We start from the raw sequence: 25,940 nt of genomic DNA on the forward strand, positions 1-25,940 counted from the left end.
GGGTACAACAAACCCCTCGGGTTGTTCCATATAGATTTCTTCTTCCAATACTCCATTTAGAAAGGCTGTTTTAACATCCATTTGATGAATCTCAAGGTCATGCAGCGATGCAATGGCTATGAGAACACGAATGGATGTGATTCTCGTAACTGGAGAGTATGTGTCAAAGAAATCATATCCCTCTTGTTGTCTAAACCCTTTGGCAACCAATCGAGCTTTATATTTATCTATAGATCCATCTTCTTTGTATTTCCTTTTAAGGATCCATTTGCATCCTAAAGGTTTACAACCCGGAGGAAGATCAACTAACTCCCATGTATGGTTGTACATGATGGAATCTATTTTACTTTTGATTGCTTCTTTCCAGAAAGGAGCTTCTGGATTTGATAGAGCCTCTTGAATAGTTCTTGGTTCATTATCTAACAGGTATGTTAGAAAATCGGGACCAAATGACTTTTCAACCCTTGCTCTCTTACTGCGCCTTATATCTTCATTGCCTTGACAAGGTGCAACCGAAGTTTCATAAGGTCTTTTGTTTAGACGAGATTCTTTCCTTTCTTTACAAGGAAATATTTTTTCAAAGAATACTGCGTTCCTTGATTCAACTATCGTTCCCTCATTGATATCAGGAATTTCAGATTTGTGCACTAAGAAGCGATATGCACTACTATTATTTGCATATCCAATGAAGACACAATCAATTGTTTTTGGCCCAATCTTAACTTGTTTTGGCTTTGGTATTTCTACTTTAGCCAAACACCCCCACACTTTGAGGTATTTGTAAGATGGTTTACGCTTTTTTCATTTCTCATATGGAGTCTCATTGTTTCCTTTGAGTGGTATTTCATTGAGAATGTAGTTCGCTGAGAGAATCGCTTCCCCCCACAAGTTTTGGGGTAAGCCTGAGTTTATCAACAACGCATTCATCATCTCCTTAAGAGTACGATTCTTGCGTTCTGCTACTTCGTTTGATTGAGGTGAGTATGGAGCTGTAGTTTGATGAATTATGCCAGAGATTGTGCAAAATTCTTCAAACGGAGCAATATACTCTCCACCTCGATCACTTCTTATCATTTTGATCTTTGAACTGAGTTGATTCTCTACTTCATTCTTATAAGCTTTGAATGTTTCTATTGCTTCATCTTCGCTTTTCAATAAATAGACATAGCAAAACCTTGTGCAATCATCAATGAATGTTATGAAATATTTTTTCCCACCTCGAGTTTGTACATATTTTAAATCACATATGTCAGTATGGATTAACTCAAGCGGCGTAGTACTTCTCGTTACCGAATGGAAAGGGACTTTTGCCATTTTTGCTTCGACACAGATCTCACACTTGTGTTGTGGATCCTTTTTAAATGTAGGTATTACATTTTGGTTTGCAAGTCTTTGCAACGTGTTAAAGTTAACATGTCCCAATCTTTCATGCCATAAATTTGAACTTTCAATCAAGTACGCAGAATTCATAACTTTATTCTTCGCCTCTTGGCGGATAACATTCATTACATTCATCTTAAAGAGACCATTATCTTGGTACCCTTTGCCTATAAAAACACCACTCTTGGTTAACACAAATTTGTCCGATTCGAACACAAGTCTAAACCCGGCCTTACTCAACAAGGAACCGGAAACCAAGTTCTTCCGAATGTCCGGCACATGCAGTACATTCTTGAGCGTTACTTCTTTTCCTGAAGTCATCTTCAACACTACTTCTCCAACTCCTACGACATCAGACGTTGTAGAGTTTCCCATAAATAGTTTCTTTTCACTGATGGGAGAGTAGGATGAAAACATTTCCTTTTCGGCACAAATGTGGCTAGTAGATCCGGTGTCTATCCACCACTCTCTTGGATTGTCCACCAAGTTGGCTTCAAATACAACAACAGATAAATCAAGTTGCGACATATCAATTGGTACATACCGTTCTTCGACGACATTCGCTTGCCTTTGTTTCTGCTTATTATTGTCTCTTTTTGGAAGACGACATTCTTTTGACATGTGATTCGGCTTGCCACAATTGAAGCAATTCCCTTTGAACTTCTTGGCTTTTCCTTGTTTCTTGTCATCGTTCGGTCGCTTTCTCTTGTGACTAGTACTTGATTCCACTAGATTTGCTTTAGCTTCAGATTCCATCGCCCTTTTATATGTCTTGGCCTCACAGTTTCGGTTGTCTTCCTCGATTCTAAGTCTCACTATTAGATCTTCGAGTTTCACTTCCTTGCGCTTGTGCTTGAGATAGTTTTTGAAGTCCTTCCACATAGGTGGTAACTTTTCGATGAGTGCTGCTACTTGGAAGGGCTCATTCAATAACATTCCCTCAGAAAGCAAGTCATGGAGAATGATCTGAAATTCCTGCACTTGGCTAATAACAGTTTTGGAGTCGGTCATTTTGAAGTCTAGGAATTTACCAACAACAAACTTCTTGATGCCCGCATCCTCCGTCTTGTACTTTTTCTCCAAGGAATCCCACAATTCCTTTGCAGTATTTACTGAACAATAGACACTATAAAGTGTGTCATCAAGGCCATTTAGTATGTAATTCCTGCATAAGAAATCGCTGTGATTCCAAGCATCCACAGCATTTCTCCTTTGGGTATCGGTATCATCTTCTGCAATTGTAGGTGGATCCTCCTTCAAAAATCGAGACAGGCTTAGGGTAGTGAGATAGAACAGCATTTTCTGTTGCCAACGTTTGAAGTCGGCACCGGTGAACTTCGATGGCTTTTCACCATGAGCAGGAGCAGTAGCAATGGGAGAGAATGATGTGCTCGACATTTTCAGAATTCAGAGATAGTAGAACACGAATATCGTCTTGCGATTGTTGTGTTTACCTTGGTGTCCTTCAAAAAATCTGGAAATGTCCTTCTCGAAATCTTGAAAACAGCAACGATTCTTTAAGTCGAGGCAAGGATAAATCTTTTCCGCAAGACGATATTGCCCGTATACAAGTGCTTTACGTTAACAGCAATCGTCCTTAGATACAACGACTATTATCAAGAGTAGTAGCACAACAAACTCTTGATTTCAACGAACAAAATTTGCAGTAATCTTTCAAGTATAAAAACGAGATTGAGTGCAGCAATATGAGAAGAAATGCAATGAAAATTCAGCAGCCAATTCAAAATGATGAGGGGGTTATTTATAGATGATCACCGGATGTGTTGAAGAGTCACGTCTTTCCATACCGGATGTGTTGAAGAGTCACAACTATGTGTAATGGACACATGGTTTGGTGCAGTAGCTGCCACGAACAGATGCTTTGATGCCAATGGACACGCAAGATTTCTGAAACTGCGCAGCGCGCGTAGCCGCGCGACAACACGCGCGGCCGCGCGCGACCTACTGTTCTCGCCCAACAATCGGCCAGAACATCGGGCGCATCCGCGCGAGAAGCTGTGCGACCGCGCGCAGCTTACTGTCCTCAGGCACATCAATGCGCGCGCACTCGCGCGGGAAGCTGCGCTGCTGCGCGCATTACTCTGTTCGTTGGCCACCGAAACGGCGCATACGCGCGCATACTCCTGTCCATATGCATCATCTTGGCGCGAGTACTCCCAATAAAATTTAATTTCCAAGTAAACTTGGTCCAAAAAGATTAATATTGGTCAAAGACCGCACCGCACCTCACCGAGCCGAGCCGGGCGGGCGCGCGTGTGTGTAATTCACCGAGACTTAGCCTACTAGCGTCTTCCCCCGTCTAAAAACTTCTGGTACCCCTTGGGGCCCAAACCCATAGCTCAAACTAGGAGCTAATGAAGGAGACTCACCTAGGCTAATCTTTCAATGTGGGACAACTCCCACTTGCTTTACTACTCTTCTCTTTTATCATTTCATTTATCCAACAAATCGCATATGTGTGTGAATTTTGTTAATCTAAATCATGTGGGGCAGTGCCCCTTAAGTAGCATCGACTTAACCCTGATCAATCGACAACATAAATATCATATATTTCCAAAAAAAAATTACACTCAGTGGATATTTTTTTTGAATTTTATATGAAGAGCATGCTTTTTAAGTTTTATAATATAATTAACATTAGTTACTTTTATTAAGAATATTTCTAAATTGTAATTAATTTAAAGGTCCGTCGCGGGAAAAGATATTCTATAAATGATCTTCAATCCCACGACTTGATTTGTGAGACGGATTTGATCTACCTAACCAATAAAAAATATTATTATTTTTCAATGTTCAAAATGAACTTGGTCGGTCTATCTCACGAATATAGATATATAAAATCGTTGTAAATGAAAATATCCATAAATATAAAGGAATGATACAATTGATTTAAAATAAGTAAATAAGTAAAAGGATGTGATTTTTCAGATAAATAAATGCATTTAGACAATTTACAATTAATAATTTTCGTTCTGATTTTGAATTTGAATTTAAATAAAAAAGCATTTTTGTCCACGCTTTAAAAAATATACAATTAAATTTTTATGAATAATTATTGTTAGAGCTAAGTTAATATTTAGATTGGGAAAATTTGAATCGAAAAAATTTGAAATTATTTTGTTATAGTTTGTCCAATTATTGTATGGATAATGTGTGTGTTTTTTTTAAAATAAAATGATGATATAATTTGTTTGTGAGAATGGTGGGTGAGATAAAACTAACGATAATACCGAAAGACAAGTTCATTAATTCTAAGGGTAGATGATTAATAGATTTTAAACTTATACATTTATACATACAATATATATATATATATATATAAACATGTGACAAAAACTTGTGTAAGACGATCTCACGAGTCGTATTTTATGAGACAGATCTCTTATCTGAGTCATCCATGAAAAAGTATTATTTTTTATTGTGAATATCCGTAGGTTTAACTCATCTCACAGATAAAAATTCGTAAAACCGTCTCACAAAAGACCTACTCTAAACTTATTATCTTGTGGAATTTTTGCTTTCGCCTAAATTAATAAAGAAAAATTTAAATATAATAAAGATTAATAATTTATCAAGTATCAATGTGAGAGAAAATAACCCCACACTCTCTCAATCAGTCGTAAATAAATAGTAAGCATACATTTACACACAAGAAAAAGAAGCCATGCCCATAAGCCAAAGAGATTTCTACGATAAACTCAGCCTTACACGAGTCATTCACTACTTTCTAACGGGATCTTCCTGCAAATAACGAGTCGGACAAGAAGGAACAGTTTTCGCTAATGAACCAGAAGCCTAACGAAGGACTCATGGTTCAGAAACACTTCTCTTACAAAGGTTTGTTCGTATCAGACGTGTTATGCGATGCACCGGGGCGGTTTCTCAGACAACCCGAGATAAATTACTTGAGTCCTGATCCAGATGTCGAGTTATAGTCAAAATCCCCGGGAATAAAGACAGGAAGCTGGTTTGAAACAGCATCTCTCTTATATCTAGGGGGCAAAGTCAATGTCAGTTTGTCTTGGCCATCTCTTGAGCTTGAAACCCTTTCAGACTTAAGGCCATCACGATTTGGAGCACTTAAAAGTGGACCACCGAAGAAGATAGATTCTCCGGTGTATGTTAGTTTCTCTGACTGCTGGACCGATGGTTTTGCTGGAGGAACCAAAGGTTCTCGGGGTAGAACAGCAGGCTGCTTCTCATGATTAATAGATGCTGCATTGGCATGTGAAGATGGTTTTTTACGGGCTTCTGAAGCAGATACCGGAACAGATACATACCTTCCGGCTTCTTGATCCCAAACAACAGATGTTCTTTTTATGTCTCTAAGCAAGGATGACGCATGAGCAGCAGAAATCTGTAAAGGGTCTGCAGTGCTACTCTTTTGTACAATCTTCCCGTCCAATCCAGAGGGGTTGAGTGACGCTAAGCTACTTTTAACAGGGGCTGTGACTCGAGAAATCAGGGGCTGATCTGGTACAAGTCCAGGCACCGAGCTAGATGCTACAAAAGGGTTTGACCCATGAACTTGTGGAAGAGGGCTTAACGTGACAGATTCATGGACATGGCTTGGGCTGCTGAAACTGCTTACACTTTGAGTGCCAGTTTCATATTCATCCCTGCTACCTTGGCTGGGAGCACTAGTGTTTCTCAAAGGAGAGAATGTGAGTTCATTTCTGACATCTTTGTTTCCTCCTGTTTCAGTACTCATACTGCTTCTGATGCTTACATTATCGCTGGAACTTAGTTCAGAATCTTGCAAGTGACGATTATCGACAGGTCGTAAGATGGAAGAAGATGCCCTTGCCTTTGCAGCAGCTTTCACAGCCTCACTCGAATCTAGTTTAGCAAGCTTCCAAGCACTGATGCGAATGCCCTTTTTCTGTGCCTTGTTCCTCACATCGCCAACCGCAGTTGCATCCGGATCAACTGTTGATGGAACCATACCAGGTCCTAGCTGCGGTGCAACTTCTTCCTGATATCCAAAATTCAAAAATAGAATGAACTTTGGAGTGACCCATATTCAATAAAGAGAATTCAAGATTGAAAGAGCTTCTCAATGGCCAACAAGATTAAAGAAAGGTGTTTTCCTCCACACTAGAAAAAAACTTTTATAATTTAATTCATCTCCTAAATAAAAGGTTCTTCCATCTGCTAATGAATCAAGGAAGGATGGAATTAAATGTTTACCCCCGAAACAAATAAATTTCATACAAGGTGCAAAATATGCAGCCACATGATTTAAACACTACAAAAATAATTTATACCTGGTAATCTACAAACACCCTAGGAGGAGTGCACCATGCCCCTTTATATTGCAGTCCCAAAGAGCTTCCACCACTGAAACCAGTCGTGGCAGATCCTGACGGAGAATAAAGAATATTCGGGGGCTCCTCATCTACGGATGCTCCCGCAGGAGCCTCACTCATGGCCCTCATTGCCACAACATATTCGTAAGTTGTAATTCCCTGGTATACAAAGACAAATGTCGACAAGTTCAGTCAATGGCAAGTTATGATTATTCAAGAATGCAAATCATGCAACCAAATATCCTTTAGAGATACGTATAAAAACTTCATTAGAGCTCCAAACAAAGGTTCCAACCAAGTCTGTAATGGTTGTTCGCAGCTTTAGTAGTTACTTGTGAAAATGAGAAATGCAAAGAAAAATAAGACTCACAGGTGCTCACCTTTCTAATAAGTATCATATGGAAAAAGAAAAGTTCCCCCAAAGGTACACAGGCCATTAAAGACAGAGCTGTACACAGAGCCTGCAGCATAACATGAACACCACGATATGAATACTTCGTTAGCTTTATTTGGATCAAAGGATTTGACTATGAATTCATATTAACACTGGTAAACTATCAATTCAAAGCAAAAAGATCAACAAAATGAGAACAATCAATTTCATTATCTTATGCCACAATAAAAATTATAAAATCATGATTTTCATTTCAATAGATGATGTGCATTGAGTTCAAAATAATAATAAAAAAGAACAAAACCTCTGATTTCACATGTTTCAAAACACCCATCAATTTAAACAAAACAAGGTTAATCACCAAACACTAGAGTTCCCATAAGCCCTATCGAGAATAGCATTACCACTACAGTTGCAAATGGGGCACGAGAGAAACCATTTCCAAGCCTATCAATTATTTCTGTCTCCATGTGCTTCTTCTTCACGAAGCATCGAACTAGAACAGCAATCCCGACTAAAACTTCAAGAGCAAGCTGGAAAGAGAGTGAAATTAGTCATCTAAAACCTTTCTGTTACTGCGCAGATAGTTTCTCCAAAAACTTACCCAAACTAGACTGATGGCCATTAATGAAATAAATGTTACATAATTTTTCCGCCCAACACAGTTATTGAGCCACTGCAATATCAATTAATGAAGTTAAGCTTCCTCAACAGAGATACAACTATAAACATCTTGCATCAAAATTCCAGAAAATACATCAAGAAGAATCTCTGTGTGTCAAGGACCATACCCGACAATGGTGATCAAATCCATCCACACACTTGTCGCAACTTCTACAATGTTTACTGAACTTGCGAACCTATGAAGCCGTACACACAACAGTCACCACACGTAAAAGTGATAGGACACAAATAAAGCGTAACATAAAACAGAAGCCTGATAATGAACACCAACAGATACAGCTAAAATCATTGCTATACTTCAAGAATAAGAATAATAGAGTACAAAATGTAAATAACTCTTTTTATCATTATAAATCCTACACTAACATTGTAAAAAAAACACAATTATGATTTTTCCAAGTGTCTAATCATATACATAAAAGAAGGAACTGCCAGTTTTCCTAGATGTGACAAATATTCCAAGTGATCTTGCTTTGCAGAAGCGATAAAGTTAAAGGCATATAATATGTAATCCCCCAAATTAATTGCACCAAACATGTTTACAAGTATGGAGCATAATTCTGTTTTGTTTTCTAATGGCATCATGGTACGGGTAGTTAACTTATAGCAACTCGAATCGTTCACATAACGCATCTTGATTACTATCGTCCATATAGCATCTCAATTTACTGTTGCAACATATAGCACGTAATACTGTGAAACAATTACCCACCTCAGCATTGCACAACGTGCAAAACAAGGCATCTTCACCTGTACCTTCCTGATCGACCACCTCATCAGGTTTCCGGCAATCCTCGAGAACAAAGATTGCACAAAAGATTCCTCCAAAAATGTTGCATAACGACCTACTCCTTGGTGAGAGAACTTGAGCATTGTTTTTCACGGATTCAACCGAACCTTTTCTGCTGGAATGAGCGCCTCCAAAGGAACTTCGTGAAGCTGAAGATGCAGAAGAATGTGTTCCATTGCTGACTTCATCAAACTTTCTGTTCTGGGCACGTGCAGTTGATTTATGCTTGTGCCTTGTGTCGTCCATTAACCCGGGGTCAAATTTAGACATGATACCAGGGTCCGCTGGGTTAATTGCAGTGCTTCGAGCGTAAAGGATGAAAACCGATAAAGCCTGCATTTAGAGGAATCACTGGATTTCAACATATTTATTATGTGCAAATAAGAGTTGTGAAGTCTTGATGTAAAATGCCGATTGTCATGTGGACAATGCAGAAATAGAGAAACGGTAAAATGAAAACAAAATAGAAATGTCAAATTAGTGTTAAAAACACTAAAAAGACCGATAGAAGGAAAATGCCTCGTGAAAATTTGAGTACAATGTCAATTCTGTGAGAACCGAATTTTTTAAAGATTTGTAGGATGTGATATTTTTGTGTAAAATAGATAAATAATAAGATGTGCACCATGGGGAATTAATTGTTGGAAATCTTTTACCAAGTCAATAATATCTACACTATGGCATGCTAATTTTAGAAAATTGGAAAGAATATTTGCATGATTGGAGTATCATACAAATTAAAAGAATTGAGGCATGATCATTGCTAGAGATTTTCGAAAATCCCTCCTAGATTAATTTCCTACATATGGTGATGGATAGATACTAGTGTGATTGGGAAATTTATCATCAAAGTGGCTCAAAAATCTCTTGAATTAGCATCACCATTTTCGAGCCAAGTATTGGGGGAAAGAATCAAGGATTAAATCCCACCATTAGGTAGCCAAATAACTCAACCATGGAAAAAGGTTTCTAAGCCAAAAACGTGAGATTTGGTGGCAAATTGGAAGGAAAATCATGGGATTTGGATGCATATCATACATGATTTAAGTACCATATTAAACTCTCCTCTCCTCACCTATAAATACACCATCATGCCTAGCCATTCTTACACCTTTAATTTCGAATTCCCCTTGCTGAAAGTCTCGGAATTCAGCCGCATTTCCTAGCCAAACTCTCCCGAAAATCTTCCAAGAAAAATCGAAGCCGAAGCGCCGTCCGACCGAAGAACGAGGAGCGACCCAATCCCCAAAGTTGTGCACCACGTTTTTAGCATCATTATATACTGTAAGTGGGCTGTTTTAAAATTTATAATTTCGATTTATGCATACGTGAAAATTTCGGTTTTGTGGTTTAAAAATACGGTCGAGTACCGTCGTTTTGTCTATACGTTTTTTTACGAACTTTTGGTACGTTCATGTTTGACACTGTGAGAATTCCCTGAAAATTGGTGGAATTCCAACATATGGCCCTTAACAGTGGGATATAACTGTTTTATGGCCTTGCCCCCTTAGAGGATCAAAACTTAGGGACTGACGTCAGTAAACCGTTAAAGGTGAAAAATCGCAGTGTTATTATGTTATGGAATTTACGTTACGATTATGAAAAGCATGTTGTACGTTTATGATATGTTTCGAAAATGTTATTAAATTGGTTATGTTGTGTTCAAAGTCTCCCATTTACTGAGTATTCCCAAAATACTCATCCCCCTTACTCTCCCCTCCCAGATAAGTCCGAAGAGCAGGTTGAGGATGAAGAGTCCGAATAGTTCTGAGGCTGGTGATTCACGAGACCAGTAGTAGTTATGTTCGAATTTATGATTTAATAATTGTAAGACGTTTCCGCATTATTTACTAATTCGTTGGATTTCGTTATTGTAAAGACAATGTTTATTTCGTGGAAATTATGATATATAAACTGGTTCGGTTTATACTGTGCTACGAAAAGCTTGTTGTTTCGATTGTGTGATTGTTAAACAACGCCGGTGTCAATCTCGAGTTTCGGGCGTGACAAATTCAGCCATCCTCATAACAAATATAAATTTATGACAATACATAACGTGTCATGAGCTTACTAAATGTCCAATCCAATTACATTTAAAACGTAGAAAAAGAATGCTCATCGACAAAAACGCTAGGTTGCCAAGACTGGCCTAGAGTCGTCTGTTAAGTTCTTTGATGCGTAAATTTCTAGCCCATGATTTTTAATTATCAATGCCATCCCATTTAATTCCCAAGGATGGTTTGTTACAAGTTACTTTTTTTATTTTTTACTTAGACAATAATTCCTATTTGCACATAATTTGAAGTCATAAATTAATCATCAGTAGGCTTTCCAACTTTATACATTTATTTCCTTTATCGTCACTGTAAAAAGATTGATGATCGATATCACCATATTACCATATCATTCAATAGACAGAAAAGTTTGGAGTTCAAATTCAATTAAGATATCACCAATTTTCTACCCTTCGCTTGTCAAATTTGCTTTCAGAAATTAAAAAGAAATTTAGAGGTAACGACTTCGTTATCAATTAAACTATTTGACAATCCAAAAACTCTGGTTAAAGGGGAAATTTTCATTACTTAATTTGCTATTGAATATTTTACTCTCATCTTTGCTGTATCTTGTAACAAATTTCAGTATAAATTGTCATCGACAGTAGCACATGTTTTTGGTTTGTTCAAACAATATAAAATTTGCATGCATAAGCCGTAAATACGTACCACAGGGGAATACACAGCAATGAGAACATACTCCCAAATTTGGCCACCAAGGAAAGGAGCAAAGAAAGCATAAAACGCCACCACTAACAAGAAAAACACGGTGATGGCGACCACCTGTAAAAGAATACGAAGAAGTCAGTTTTCACAGAAACCACACACTTGTTAATACAAAGTCACACCAAGGCAATTTAACATAAAAATGTAGGAACAAGTCAGACAAAGGTCAGTTGACACAAATACAGCCCCCTCAAAAAACTTTAGCTTAAAATCAATATTGAGATACTTCAAGCACAAAGTAAAACCGTGTGGCCAACACTAGAAGAGATGAGGGTTATGTAATGGTAGATATATATCAAGAGACACAAAGCACCTATAGCTTAAAAGGCAGACAAGTCTATGTCGTCGCTTAATTTCTCCAGTTACGAAGCTGAATCAAATGAATGGGAATTTTAACCAGCTCCACCTTTACCATGAATGTTCAAAACACATGACAACTTTGATGTTAAATGAACTCGAGTGCATGATGAAAAACAAGCTCTCAAACTGTTCATATTATCCTTCAAACTGAGTTGGACTGAACTCTTCTCAGCCAAACATAACAAAGCTCGAGCAATTTGGTAAATTTACACTTCATTTTGTAAGTATTTATCGTTTGAGCTAGAACTAAAAGACATTCATGAAAAGCCACGATTGAGCAAATTTAACACAACCTAAGTGCGAGCAACCTTCAGCAAACATCTGACCTTGAGCACCAACTGATGAACTAACGAATCCTGGCAACTCCTATCTTAACATACAGTATCCAAATGCCATCACAAATAGGAAAGAGCAGGAGAGAAGACAGCCTACTTCTTACACTCTACTCGGCAACTAATTTGACAAATACCAAATGCATTCTCGTAAAATCCATACGAGCCTGTAATTTTCAGGTATAACAGCGAACATATCCATACGTTTACCATCGAGAAATCAAAATGCTGCAAGCCATAACAGTCATTCAATAACCTAAAAACAAATAGTCAAGCAAACACCAGAATCTATTAAGTATCCACGCCACAGAACAATAAAAATGATAGGAAGAAACACAGATATTAACCAGATTTCATGGCTGAAACCATTAAAAATCCCTCAGAAATCAAAATCCCACAAATTTCAGCAAATTCGAATCATAAACTCATCAGTTGAACACCAACTCAATTACGCAACAACAAAACAAACAAAAAAATTCCATTAAAAAACACTAGAATTAATGACGGACAGCGCGAAAAATGAGCTGAAACAGAACCTGCAAGGTGTGCGCTGGTAACTGCCACCCATGTTTCCTCACCATCACTTTTTACCCCACCCTAAAACCCTCAATTCCCCCTCCGCAGCCTTCCCCAACCCCAACGCACCACACTGCCCTTGAGCGTGCGTGTTGGTTTCCTCTGTTCAATCCTGAAAACTAACTTTACTAATAAATGGGTTTTTTGCTAAAAAAAAAGTTACACAACGTAACGTAAATAGCCAAAAAAAATCTCTTCTTTTCCCCAATAATCTAAGTAGTTTATAAATTTCAGTAACTGCTGAGAAGAAAAAGAAATTACTCACAAAATAAGAGACGTCAGAGTTAATTTGTCTGTTTGCGTTGAAGTTGGGAGGAAATATAGTACAAACCGCTAGGAGACAAAGCGACGGCGGTAGCTGATGGCGGTGTGTGTGTGTGTGTGAGGTGTTCAGAATATGAAGTAGGCGAGTGCAGTTCAGCTGCTTTACATTCTGGACAACATATTTACACAAATAAAAAGTAATTATTTCTTGAAAAAAATAATACAATTAAAAAATAAAAAATAATATTTATTCGTTATTTCGATATCGTCATTTTTTAATTAATTTTTTTTCCTAAAAATCAACCATATCTTGTTTAAATATGAATTTTTTTGTGATTTTTTTATATTTCGTGTGACAAATATTTTAAACAATAATATATTAATTTTAACTGAATAAAGTTCGAGTTCAAATCAAACCACTGACGAATAAATGTATCTTATATCTAAATATTGTTAATACTAATTATATAATTCAAAATAAAAATATGAGTTTTAGTATAGATTATGACATATTTAATATAGTTTATGCATATTCTCCAATAATAATAAAAATAAAATAATATTTGAAAATTATTATTTACAATAATTGTAGTTAATCATAATTATTAACTCTTTAACAGAGAGTCACGCGCGAGATGAAAATTGTTTAAGCGATTGAAATATCGGAAACCCTAAAGAGTCCAATAGATTTGGGGGAAGAGTACTCGTCCACTCGCCCAACCCTCGCGTGGATTTGCAGATCTGAAGATCGAAAAAATTTACAGAAAAACAAAATTACAGGTATGGCCATCCTCCCGCCACCCCCGGCCTATTAGTCGTTTTTCGTTTGTTTTAACTAGAATTTTTCGCCAGTACCATAGCCAAGTGATCGACGATGATAGTCTGTCTGCAACGAATTTTGCCGTTTTGCTATGTTTTGGAGTTGTAGTTTTCTCTACGTTAGCGTTGGTGTATCACCGGACAATTTGGGAATCAATATTTTATTAATTTTTTATTTTTTGGTAGCTGCGATTCTAATTGTCAGCTATTTAGCAGGAGTCTCTTCAAATTTTGATTGGGGGAAAAAAAGGACCGGAAAGGTTTCTTTTGAACTTCGTGTGGAAAGCTGTAGTTTTGAACTTTATGTTTCGTTAAACTGTAATTGTCGTGGAATGCTCGACATTTTAATCAATGGCTGGAAAATGCCATGACGGGTTTTGTATTTCAAGAAAGGTTGTCACTTTTGCTTTTTCTGATTCTGATTCTGATTTGGATTTGGATTTGGATTCGGATTCAATTCCATTCCATTGAGGAAGGTCAGCTGCAGTTGACCATTCTACCTTGAATTATTTCGAATTTGAAATAGCTTGGTGACTTATGGAGCTGAAGTTAGGGCCGTCATAATCTACTTAGCTATGAGCACAAATGGTGTTGTCAACGTTTTGTGTTCGGATTGGTCGGGAAGATGAAAATGGCTACCTATGCCATGCAGGAGAAGTTTGAGATTGGTAAAATGCATGTGAATGTATTACGTGGGCGAGTCACGTTGCGATATGAGTGGTAGGTAAGGGGAACATATTGGAGAGTTAAAGTAAAGAAGATTATAATTTTTCCCCTTTGCTGATCAGGCATTTTTTTGGAATGGCGAGATCAGTAAGACAGTAACTGGTAGTTATGGGAGCTAATGACAGTCTTCATGGCAAATGTTTGCTGTCTATGCCCCCTTCTCATGGTCCTATTCAGGCCTCCGTGATAGATAAAGGGTTTTAAGAGTATACGCCATGGCCGATATGGGAGATATTTACAGCCTTCATGGCAAATATTTGCTGCCTGTGCCCTGTTCTGGTGGTCCCATCTAGGCGTCCCTGATAGATAATGAATTTTAATAGTATACTTGTAATGACCACTGCCAGGGGTGAGATAATACTATGAGTATGGCATATGTGGAAAGCCCGTGAGGGAAAAGACCCTATAAAGGAGCGCAAGATCAGGATAGCCTATAGTCATGACAATACTCCAAAAGGTCTTCTTTTGTTTTTATAAATCCAATTTGTTGGGGAAATAAGAGGATCTGAATGTGCTGTAAAAACTGAATGGTATATGAGATTGACACATGTATAATTTTTTTTGGCACCAAAGTTGAGGCTATCCAGCGTAGCATATGTTTGATTTTGCATATGCTAAAAAAATCACTGGCTTCTAGTAGTTTTGCATGGCACACAAGTAATTTATTGGGCTGGAGATCTAGCTTGGTGAAACTGAAATTTCCAATGTTTGGGTGTTAATAGAAATCTGATATATACTCATTTCATGTTTACATGGTCAAAGTTTACTAGTTCAATTATCAGCTGCAATAATAGATTTTTGTCATGCAAATCATAGGAGGATACAATATTTTTCCAGGGAATCTTGAGATTTCCAGTGCTTCAGTGTAGAAGTCATTAAATTCAGTTTTCAATAGTCTTTTGTACTGTTCCCCGGGACTCATAATTGATTGTCTTTTAAGATTTTCTAAAGTGTTTTGATAATGGGAAATCTATCCTAGCTTTCTTCACATTGGTTGCATTTGATGAAGAAGTTTATAAACACCTGAGTGCATACTTTATAATTTTTTTGGAATTTGTCACTGACATGTCCTTTTTTTAGGTGGCCACTGGAAAACTTGAATTGTAACAAGTTGTTGCCATGTATACAGATCTTAGGTTACCTTCTGGAGGAACTGATAAAGAAGAGCGTGATGGAATTGTTAATATGCTCGATGGAGATGAGAAACCCCTCAATTTAGATGGAGTTGGTGGAAGTATTGTGGATGTTGAGGAAAAGTTGCATATTGAAGACGAGGAGGACATAAATTCCCCCTACACGATATAGATTATAAAGATTTGACAATTCTCGAGCCTCTTCCTGATATGGAATTTGGATCACATGGAGATGCTTATGCTTTCTATCAGGAATATTCCAGGTCCGTGGGATTCAATACCGCAATTCAGAATAACCGTCGTTCAAAGCCATCAAGGGAATTCATTGATGCAAAATTTGCATGCTCTAGATATGGAACAAAACGTGAATATGAGAAATCTTTAAACCGGCCACGCAGTAGACAAGGAAGCAAGCAAGACCCAGATATTGCCACAGGTAGGCGAGCATGTGCAAAGACAGATTGCAAGGCAAGCATGCATGTGAAGGGAAGGCAGGATGGCAAATGGATAATACATAGATTTCAGAAACAGCACAACCACGAATTATTACCTGCCCAAGCTGTGAGCGAACAAACTAGAAGGATGTATGCTGCAATGGCCAGGCAGTTTGCTGAATATAAAAGTGTGGTTGGTCAAAAACATGACTCCAGAAGCTCATTTGAGAAGAATAGGAATATGACAATTGATGCAGAAGAGGTGAATATTATGCTTGAGTTTTTTGTCCAGATGCAATGTCAGAATTCCAATTTCTTTTATGCAGTAGATGTTGGTGAAGACCAACACCTGAAGAGTATGTTATGGGTTGATGCAAAAAGCAGGCATGATTATATCTATTTTAGTGACGTTGTGTCTTTCGATACCAGCTACATCAGAAGCAAGTATAAAATGCCTCTGATTCTGTTTATTGGGGTCAATCAGTACTATCAGTTCATGCTTCTTGGATGTGCTTTGATATCAGATGAAACTGCAGCCACATTTACATGGGTCATGCAAACGTGGTTGAAAGCAAGGGGTGATCAAGTTCCAAAAATAATGATTACCAGTCATGATAAGGTTTTGAATTCGGTGGTTTCCGAGATATTCGCTTCCTCTCTTCACGTTTTTTGCTTGTGGAACTTAATGGGGAAGGTTTCTGAGACCTTGAATCATATAATTAAATAGAACGAAAATTTTATATCTAAATTTGAGAAGTGTATTTATAGATCAGGGACAGATGAGGAGTTTGAGAAGAGGTGGCATAAATTGGTGGACAGGTTTGGGATAAAAGAAAATGAACTATTCCAATCATTGTTTGAAGACCGTAAAAATTGGTGACAAGCTTTTTGAAAGATGGAATTTTGGCTGGCATGTCTGCAGTTCAACGATCGGAGAGTGTGAACTCTTTCTTTGACAAGTACGTACATAAGAAGACTACTGTGCTAGAGTTTGTAAAACAATACGAGGCGATTCTACAAGATAGATATGAAGAGGAAGCAAAGGCATATTCTGACACGTGGAACAAACAACCAGCTTTGAAGTCTCCATCACCATTTGAGAAGCATGTGGCTGGGGTGTATACCCATGCCGTTTTTAAAAAGTTTTAAGTTGAGGTATTGGGTGCCGTGGCATGTGCTCCCAAGAAAGAGGAAAAGGTTGATGCAACCATTAAATTCAAAGTTCAAGATTTTGAAAGGAATCAAGAATTCACTGTCACTTTGAATGAAATGACATCAGAAGTATCGTGCATATGCCACTTATTTGAATTCAAAGGTTTTCTTTGTAGACATGCAATGATTGTCCTTCAAATTTGTGGAATATCTGCTATTCCATCGCAATATATTTTGAAACGGTGGACTAGGGATGTCAGGAGCGGATATTCAACTGGATATGCATCTGAACAGGTTCACTCAAGGGTGCAGCGGTATAATGATCTTTATCAGCGAGTTGTAAAATTAGGCGAAGAAGCATCGTTATCACAAGAGAGTTATGATATGACCGTGTGTGCACTTGATGGTGCTTTTGAGAATTGTTTGAATCTTAACAAATCAGATAAGAATTTAGTAGAAACTGGCACATCCGTCTCACCAGGTCTTCTCTGCATTGAAGAAGACTTTCAAGGGAGCAAGACAAATAAAAGGAAAACTGCTACCAAGAAAAGGAAGGTTGTTGTGAATCAAGTTATATGTTCTGTTTTTTTTATGTTCTCCATTGGGTTGAAAGGCTGTACTACCTTTGTTGCAGGTAAATGTGGAGCCAGATATTATAACAGTTGGCTCACCGGAAAGCTTGCGACAAATGGTATGCCATTTTGAGTTTCTTTGCTTCTCAGTTGTGCAGGATATCAAATCTGGATGAGTTGTGAATATCAGCCTACAGGAAGCTTGGCTGAATAACTATTAAAAGTAGAAATAATATGAAACCATGCATAGAGTATAGCAAAGCAGGGAAATTTTTTTTGGAGTTCTTGTAGGCCATGAATGCCAGTTGTTTTTGCTTTTCGTGTGAATTAGAAAGTGCATTCTGAAACTAATGACCTCCACAATAGTGATAGCCTTTGTGGTTTCCTCCATCCTTCTTCTTTTTTTAATAATTATTTATGAATTGTTTCTTTTTTGTGCAGGAGAAGTTGAGTTCACGGCCGGTCACTCTTGATGGATTTTTTGGGCAGCAACAAGGGGTGCAAGGAATGGTAAGCAGTTTTGTCAAATTCATGCAGCAAATTGATCTTCACATACATTATTTCTAACGGCCTTAAATTCTTTTGGAAGGTACAATTGAACCTAATGGCTCCGTCACATGATAATTACTATGGGAACCAACAGACTATCCAGGGACTGGTATGTCATTTATTCGCCTATATGAAAATAAGTTTTGATACTAGGATTATTTGTTTGGGATAATTAATTCCTGTCAACTTCTTTTGAAGGGCCAGCTGAATTCTATAGCACCTGCCCATGATGGTTATTATGGAACTTATCCTACCATGCACGGATTGGTACTTAATCATCCTACATATATTTCTTAATATTTTATTGGTGAATAGCATCTATATATAACAAAATTACCATGGATGTCTTTTTTAGGGGCAAATGGATTTCTTCCGCACTCCAAATTTCAACTATGGTCTTCGGGTTAGTCTTTCCAGATGACTAAAGCTCATAAATCTCTCATATTACCTCATCAATCTGCAGTTCGATGATTCATATATAACCTTTGCAGGAGGAACCGAATGTGAGATCTGCCCAGTTGCATGATGACGCCCAAAGACATGCTTGAGAACCATCTTCTTCACTGCTAAACAAAGCGTTCCAAGTCTCTTAATGAACCAAACGTATAATGGGGCAGTGTCTGGTGGCAGGAAATTCTGAATGACAGTTTCGTATTGTAAAGTGTGTTGTAGCTATCCATCTGTAGCCCATTTTATGTAAGTAGGATGATTGAATCTGAAAATGGCGGATTCTCTTAACTCTGATCATGATATACTTGTATCCTCATGCAGTAGTGAACCCAGAAAAATATATGTATGTATATTTATATGCAATAAACAAAAGTTCAGAGACAGGTTTAGGTGATGGGTAGTATAGTTCCTGTTGGGCTTAGGAGAGATGAATTAGTGTTGATTCTAAGCAAATTTCTGAAGTGATTTCGCCTCTTTGTCCTAAGTTGTCGCTCAAATCGTTCATTTAACTATTAAAAAATATGATATATTTTGTTTTTCCCCAAGATAATAAATCCACGTTTTCAACCCCCAAAAAAAAATAATTGTTTGTGTCACAAAGCTTATGAACTCTTCTAGATAAATCATTATGATTTATCAATCTATTGGATTATTAAGTGCTAAATAATTTTTTTAAAGAGGTCATGATTAGAAATAGTTGGTAAGATCGCATATCTGTAAAAACAAATTAAGATAATACTAATTACTTTTTGACCAAAGTTTTATTCAGAATATTTGAAATAATCTCAATATTTATATACAATATTTTTTTTTATGATCATGCTGAAACAACAAATGTCTCGGCCCATACCCACGTACCATTAATGGTCATGGTCGTTAGAATAGTCCAGCATAGGCCCCATACACCGCCACTCATAGAATATCTCACTACTGGAAAGTAGTTTCTTTCGTCATCCCCAACACTTGAACTCAGGACATCCAAACATAAGTACCTAGATTCCTAAGTGTTGGTACCAGTTGAACTAGGGCCGAGGCCTTTGTTGATTCATCCTAATGACCTATAATCATTGCAAAAAAGGCGCTTTAAATACAATTTTCATCATATTATAATGTTTTCATATATTTACATCAAGCTTTGTGATTATTATTTTTCTTACGAGTAGGTCTCTTGTGAGACGGTCTCACGAATCTTTATCTGTGGGACGGATCAACCCTACCGATATTCACAATAAAAAATAATACTCTTAGCATAAAAAGTAATATATTTTTCATGGATGACTCAAATAAGATATTTATCTCATAAAATATGACATTTGAGATCATCTCACACAAATTTTTGTCTTTTCCAAATAGAATTATTTAAAGTCCATGTAGGGTGTGCACTGATTCATTTCTTGATTAAGAATTTTAAAAACAATAAAATTGGAATCATTTTTAATTGCAAATTGAAATCACTTATTTTGCTAATTAAATTAATTATATATTTAAAATGTCAAAATTAATCATATATTTGTCTCCAACAAATCAAATATAGTAACTTCAAATCCTTGCATCCAATAACGCGTAGTTGCGCGTGGGAACGATGGATTTGGGGTTCTTTCCAGTTCTTCATTCGCTTGGCGCTGGTTCCGCATCATCGTTTATCCATTTCCAGCTCATTTAAGGCGTAATCTGAAGGTGCGGGTAAGCATCTCTTTCAATCCTCACCCAAAACTTCGCGGAGTCCTCGTGGGGATGTGAAGAGGTTCCGAGTGAATATAATAACGGAGGGTTGGCGGGTAATTTGGGTTTCTCTTTCCAGACAAAAATAAGTAACTCTCTGTGCCTTCAATCATTGCCGTTTCAGGTTTTTTCTTCGTTGAAATTCTGGTATATGTGAACCGAGTGTCATTTTTCATCTTAGATAAATTAAGTTGTTGATCAGGGTTTTGGAAAGCTTGTTGTACATGGAAGGTTGCGTTGGGTGTTGTTTATTCAAAATTTAAGCTGTGTCAAATAATTGAATCAGAGATGTTGGAAGTGAAGTGAATGTGTTGTGATATTTCTAAAGTTTATCCTGAAATATTTGATGTTCTCTGCTGTATGGGCTCTATTTACTAACTGTTCTTTTTGTTAAATACGTTCCAAAATATTTGGTTCATGTTGTAGGTATGATATCTTCTGCATTTCATTCCTTGTGGAGTCCCAAATCGGTGTTTAAAGTGTTTCAATGAATGATGAAAGGATTGGATTTTGAATTTTGTGGACGCTTAAGCCAAACATCAATTACATGCACCCCTTCTGGGTGGTATCCGGTATGGAAAATATGTCAGAACATTAATTACCCCATTAGGCTTTCATTCTACCTATCTGTCTTGCTTAAAATGTCTTTGAGAGTTCTTCTTTAACAGGTTTTTTCATTTCTCTTGACAACAACATTTCTAGATCTCAATTTTAATATGTGCATTTAGTTCATTCCATGCATGCTAGAGTTTTCTTAATACTTTGCGGTTTTTTGGAGCTGTTTTTTCAATCCAAGAGACGGTGTGCACTTGAACTTCTCTGATGAAACTGGATATTGTGGTTTTTTTGTCTCTACTGCTTTGTTTGTGGGTGACATTGTTTGTTTCATGAGCTTGGACTTCGAGCCTGGATGGTGCCTTGTATGTCTCTATTGGTTTGGTTGTGATTCATATTGTTTGTCCGACCTACTTTTTAGATATCCTTTTGTTGCCAGGGCTGCTGATATGCATGTCCTGTAAAGCTTTATCGCGTACATATTTTTTAGCCAATTCCCACATATGGCGCATCAGGAATGAGAAAGAACTTAGTATGCTACCTTGGTCTAGAAGCTGCAAAATGGGAATATTTTTGAGTATATTGATTCAATTCATAGGCAATCATGTGGCATTTTTGTCGGTTCTTTTGAAGCAAGATGAAGTTGAGAAAGAATAATAATTGCTGGTGGTACATTGTATTTTAAATTTTATGGTCGCCTATGCCCTATAGTTTGTGGTATACGATCCTGAGTCGATACAGAGAAGCCCGGATTTTAGCTGTATTCGAGTTCTTTTTGTCATGTTTTAGATTTTATTCACACTTTCATGTTCTTCTTTTTGACCGTCTACAGGATTGATTAATTTACAGTAGAACAATGAGTCGTGCAGTGATTTAATAGACCTGAAATACGTTTCAAAAATGGTGGATTTTGTGGAAACTATTGGTGGTTTGACCGGTTTATGTATAGTTGATGTTGCAGATAGTGCTCAAAATAAGGATGGACATTTGATTGATTGTCCTAAAAGTGATAACATAGGGATTGAAGGTGAAAACTTGGAACAACATGATGGGATAGAATTTGAATCCCATGAGGCGGCTTATTTATTTTATCAGGAATATGCAAAATCTATGGGATTCACCACATCGATTAAAAACAGTCGACGTTCTAAGAAAACCAAAGAGTTTATTGACGCCAAGTTTGCGTGCTCAAGATATGGGGTCACACCAGAATCAGAGAGTGGTAGTAATCGAAGGCCAAGTGTCAAAAAGACGGGTTGTAAGGCTAATATGCATGTAAAGAGAAAGCGGGATGGGAAATGGTATATTCACGAATTTATGAAGGAGCACAATCACGAGCTTTTGCCTGCCTTAGCATATCATTTTCGTATTCATAGGAATGTGAAGTTAGCTGACAAGAATAATATAGACATTTTGCATGCAGTTAGTGAGAGGACAAGGATGATGTATGTTGAGATGTCTAGACAGTATGGTGGGGGCCGTAATTATTGCGTTGACAAGAATGAGTTTGATCACCAGTTCGACAGAGATCGGTACTTGGCATTAGAAGAGGGGGATGCTCAGGTCATTCTTGAATATTTTGTGAGAATTCAGAAAGAAAATCCTTCTTTCTTCTATGCAATCGACTTGAATGAAGATCAGCGTCTGAGGAACTTATTTTGGGTGGATGGAAAAAGCAGGAAAGATTATATTTACTTCAATGATGTTGTCTGCTTTGATACCAGTTACATGAAAATCAATGAGAAAATGCCTATTGTTCTGTTCATTGGGGTGAACCATCATTTTCAGCCAATGTTGCTTGGTAGTGCACTGTTAGCTGATGAAACTAAACCTACATTTGTCTGGTTAATGAAATCATGGGTTAAAGCAATGGGTGGGCAAGCTCCTAAAGTTGTAATTACCGATCAAGATAACCACTTGAGATCAGCTATTGAAGAAGTTTTCCCATATACACGCCACTGCTTTGCACTCTGGAATATATTAGAAAGGATGGCTGAAACTCTTGCTCATGCACTCAAATATCATGATAATTTGATGAAAAAATTCAGTAAGTGTATATTCAAGTCATTGACAGATGAAGAATTTGATATGAGGTGGTGGAAAATGATCAGCAGATTTGAACTACATAACAATGAATGGATTATTTCACTGTATGCAGACCGTAAGATGTGGGTTCCTGCTTTTTTGAGGGAATGTTTTTTGGCAGGGTTATCCACATCTCAACGATCGGAAAGTGTGAACTCCTTCTTTGATAGATACATTCACAAAAAGATCAATTTGAAAGAGTTTGTGAGACAATATGGAGCAATGCTTCAAAGTAGGTATGAAGAGGAAGACATGTCTGACTTTGACACATGGCACAAACAGCCGGCACTCAAATCACCTTCTCCTTGGGAAAAACAGATGTCGACAATTTATACACATGCAATATTCAGAAAATTCCAGGTTGAAGTTTTAGGTGTTGTAGGCTGCCATCCTAAGAAGGAAAAAGAAAATGGAGGAATTAGCAGTTTTCGAGTAGATGACTACGAAAAAGTTGAGCATTTTATGGTGACATGGAATGAGGCGAATTCAGAGGTTTCTTGTTCATGTATGATGTTTGAAAATAGAGGCTTTCTTTGTAGACATTCAATGATTGTCCTCCAGATATGTGGTCCTTCTAGTATCCCATCCAGATATATCCTCAAAAGGTGGACAAAAGATGCAAAAACCAGGCAAGCAGCAATAGCAGGAACAGAGAAAATCCAAAATAGGGTGCAGAGATACAATGATCTTTGTAAACGCGCAATTGAATTAGGTGAAGAAGGTTCTTTGTCTGAGGATAACTACAGTATTGCTTGCCGTACTTTAATTGAAGCCTTGAAGGACTGTGTAAATATTAATAACCGAAATGCCATGGAACTTAGTAGTAGTTCTGTTGCTCTTCATCGTGCTGACGAAGAGAAACAATTCGTCCATTCTACTAAAGCAAATAAGAAGAAAACCACAAACAAGAGAAGAAAAGTGAGTAGCTTTTTATTTGCTGTCAATATCTATGATCATTTGGCAATCATCTTCTTGTTACATGGGATGTATTCAATGCTTGTCTATATCTCAGTTACAAACAGACAAGACAGCTATTGTTAAAGCCCAAGACCATTTGCAACAAGTGGTGAGCCATAGTGTAGCTTAGTCATAGTTTTCCATGGCTTTATCATAACTTGCACGATGTCTGTTAAAAGGTTGAAATCATTTGTAATCTTTGATATGCGTGAAGAGGGATTTAAGGAACTATGCTTTCCTGATATGATTTTTTCCTCTCCAGGAGAATTTATGTTCAGATGGAATGTCCCTAAATGGGTTCTATGGATCCCAACATAACGTGCATGGACTGGTAAGCCTTTATGAGGTTCCTGACCATATCATTGTAGGAACATTTTAGTGGTCAAAGATGCTAGCTTCTGAATCTACTTACTTTTTTAGAATGAATATATAAAAAAAGAGTGATGTATTATATTTTTGACCTTTTCTGTCGATCAGTTAAACCTGATGGAGCCACCACAAGCTGCATATTATGTTGGCCAACAGACAATGCAGGGGCTGGTACTTTTTGTTTACTTTGTCATAAAAAATTTGATGCCTTTAAGTCTACACAACCTTGATTCTATTTACATGTGAAGTTGATGGAGTGTGCATCTTTCTGGGTTGTTTCGTAGGGACAGTTAAAACCCATCACATCCAGTCATGATGGTTTTTATGGAGTTCAACAAAGCATGCCTGGATTGGTATTCTAGTGGATTCCGTATCAATCTTGCAATGTCTATTATCTTAGACAATGAGTTACCTTTTTCACTCTATTTTTGTAGGGTCATCTGGATTTTGGACAACAAAGTTTCAGTTATGGCATGCAGGTCACTTGTAGCAATATTGTGCCTCAAAAAATCACTGCTTAATAGACTTTACTCCTCGATAACTTCCATTTTTAATCTATTATCAGGATGAACATAATGTGAGATCGTTGCAGTTGCAAGGCAATGCTAGACATGCTTGAGAACTGGCATAATAGCCACATCCTTTGCCATCAATCGGGATATTACATTTTTGCTGGGATATTGTGGTTGTAGTAGATGTTTCAAAAGCTTGATAGATTTAGGATTCTTCACCTATAATTACTGTAGAAGGCAGACCCCTCAAATGTTGTTATAAAACTGTTAATAAGTCACGGAAAGCGTTTTTGTATCTTGGCTTCAGCTTTTCTGCCATATAATTGATTGATGACTCTTGCTTTAACCTGGTTAGCGGCGCAACAGTGTAAGAAATTTGTGACAAGATTAAGAGGCGGCGACAGATTTGGAATTTAGGCTCCGGACATGGTTGCCTTCCAGATTGTAAATCAATTTAGGCTCCGGACATGGTTGCCTTACCGTTTGTATATCCCTAACCCATTGATTTGCTGAAATTTTTCATGCTTTTAGCAGGTTCCACTTAGGCTGAAGCAACGTGAAGAATCTGGCGACAGGGAGATCTCAATAGAAGGTTTTCTATCATCCAGAGCTCCATTTTCCCTTCAAATTCCAGCGGCACTGCAGGTTCGAAGGTCTATATAATCTGGATACCATAATCTCTTTGCTCTTTATTGTTTAGGCCTTCTCTGTGTTTGTCGATGGGTTTGATCGGATGGCGGATTTGGGAATCTAATTGCGATTTTGTGCATTAATAAGGTTTCAAACTTAACCCTTTTTTAAAAGAAAGTAGTACTAATCTATGAAAATTTTGTCATATCATAACATAGGATAACCTTGGCAACTTGTCTTCACTGGGATTTCTTGCCATCACCTCCAAATTTAAGGCTTGGTTTCCGTTTTCCATATGTGGCTGTCCATCAGCGTTGTGTGATATATATTTTTGGGGCGAACATCCAATTGTCTTTATTCATAAAATCGTGGACCTTAGGTGTAA

The 25,940-nt window shown here is 37.4% G+C and overlaps 2 protein-coding genes and 1 pseudogene across 17 annotated transcripts; 2 read left to right on the forward strand and 1 right to left on the reverse strand.

The window, feature by feature from the left end:
* Positions 1-4,944: 4,944 nt before the first annotated feature.
* Positions 4,945-13,044, reverse strand: LOC140838417 (probable protein S-acyltransferase 19). Of its 2 annotated transcripts, none has more exons than XM_073204696.1 (10): positions 12,892-13,044; positions 12,587-12,738; positions 11,302-11,415; positions 8,501-8,911; positions 7,896-7,964; positions 7,709-7,780; positions 7,509-7,637; positions 7,091-7,171; positions 6,669-6,869; positions 4,945-6,376 (listed from the first exon to the last, which is right to left on the reverse strand). In XM_073204696.1, exons 2-10 carry the CDS (start codon positions 12,629-12,631, stop codon positions 5,303-5,305), a joined length of 2,196 nt encoding a protein of 731 aa, XP_073060797.1. In that variant the 5' UTR covers positions 12,632-12,738; positions 12,892-13,044; the 3' UTR covers positions 4,945-5,302. The 2 variants fall into 2 exon arrangements, with proteins under 2 accessions (XP_073060797.1, XP_073060798.1); XM_073204697.1 differs by having other exon boundaries at positions 12,587-12,745; positions 12,892-13,034.
* Positions 13,045-13,527: 483 nt separating this feature from the next.
* LOC140838418 (protein FAR-RED ELONGATED HYPOCOTYL 3-like) lies at positions 13,528-19,055 on the forward strand (annotated as a pseudogene).
* Positions 19,056-20,249: 1,194 nt separating this feature from the next.
* LOC140838419 (protein FAR-RED IMPAIRED RESPONSE 1-like) lies at positions 20,250-25,224 on the forward strand. Of its 15 annotated transcripts, none has more exons than XM_073204710.1 (9): positions 20,250-20,402; positions 20,874-21,019; positions 21,952-24,005; positions 24,100-24,153; positions 24,307-24,375; positions 24,522-24,584; positions 24,698-24,766; positions 24,848-24,892; positions 24,979-25,224. In XM_073204710.1, exons 2-9 carry the CDS (start codon positions 20,995-20,997, stop codon positions 25,030-25,032), a joined length of 2,433 nt encoding a protein of 810 aa, XP_073060811.1. In that variant the 5' UTR covers positions 20,250-20,402; positions 20,874-20,994; the 3' UTR covers positions 25,033-25,224. The 15 variants fall into 15 exon arrangements, with proteins under 15 accessions (XP_073060811.1, XP_073060804.1, XP_073060809.1 ...); XM_073204708.1 differs by having other exon boundaries at positions 20,252-20,503; XM_073204707.1 differs by having other exon boundaries at positions 20,252-20,408.
* Positions 25,225-25,940: the final 716 nt, after the last annotated feature.

Source organism: Primulina eburnea, chromosome 8, assembly GCF_022965805.1.
Source record: "Primulina eburnea isolate SZY01 chromosome 8, ASM2296580v1, whole genome shotgun sequence".
Lineage (NCBI taxonomy): Eukaryota > Viridiplantae > Streptophyta > Magnoliopsida > Lamiales > Gesneriaceae > Primulina > Primulina eburnea.

Bases quoted from the DNA above. Each gene is read 5' to 3' on its own strand.
- LOC140838417 (XM_073204696.1), bottom strand. From the start codon at position 12,631: ATGGTGAGGAAACATGGGTGGCAGTTACCAGCGCACACCTTGCAG. The intron at 7,638-7,708 runs GTAAGTTTTTGG...CTCTCTTTCCAG, and splicing joins TGGCCATCAGTCTAGTTTGG to CTTGCTCTTGAAGTTTTAGT. The intron at 6,377-6,668 runs GTATAAATTATT...TTTGGATATCAG, and splicing joins GGGTGTTTGTAGATTACCAG to GAAGAAGTTGCACCGCAGCT.
- LOC140838419 (XM_073204703.1), top strand. From the start codon at position 21,903: ATGGTGGATTTTGTGGAAACTATTGGTGGTTTGACCGGTTTATGTATA. The intron at 24,767-24,847 runs GTATTCTAGTGG...CTATTTTTGTAG, and splicing joins AACAAAGCATGCCTGGATTG to GGTCATCTGGATTTTGGACA. The intron at 24,893-24,978 runs GTCACTTGTAGC...ATCTATTATCAG, and splicing joins GTTTCAGTTATGGCATGCAG to GATGAACATAATGTGAGATC.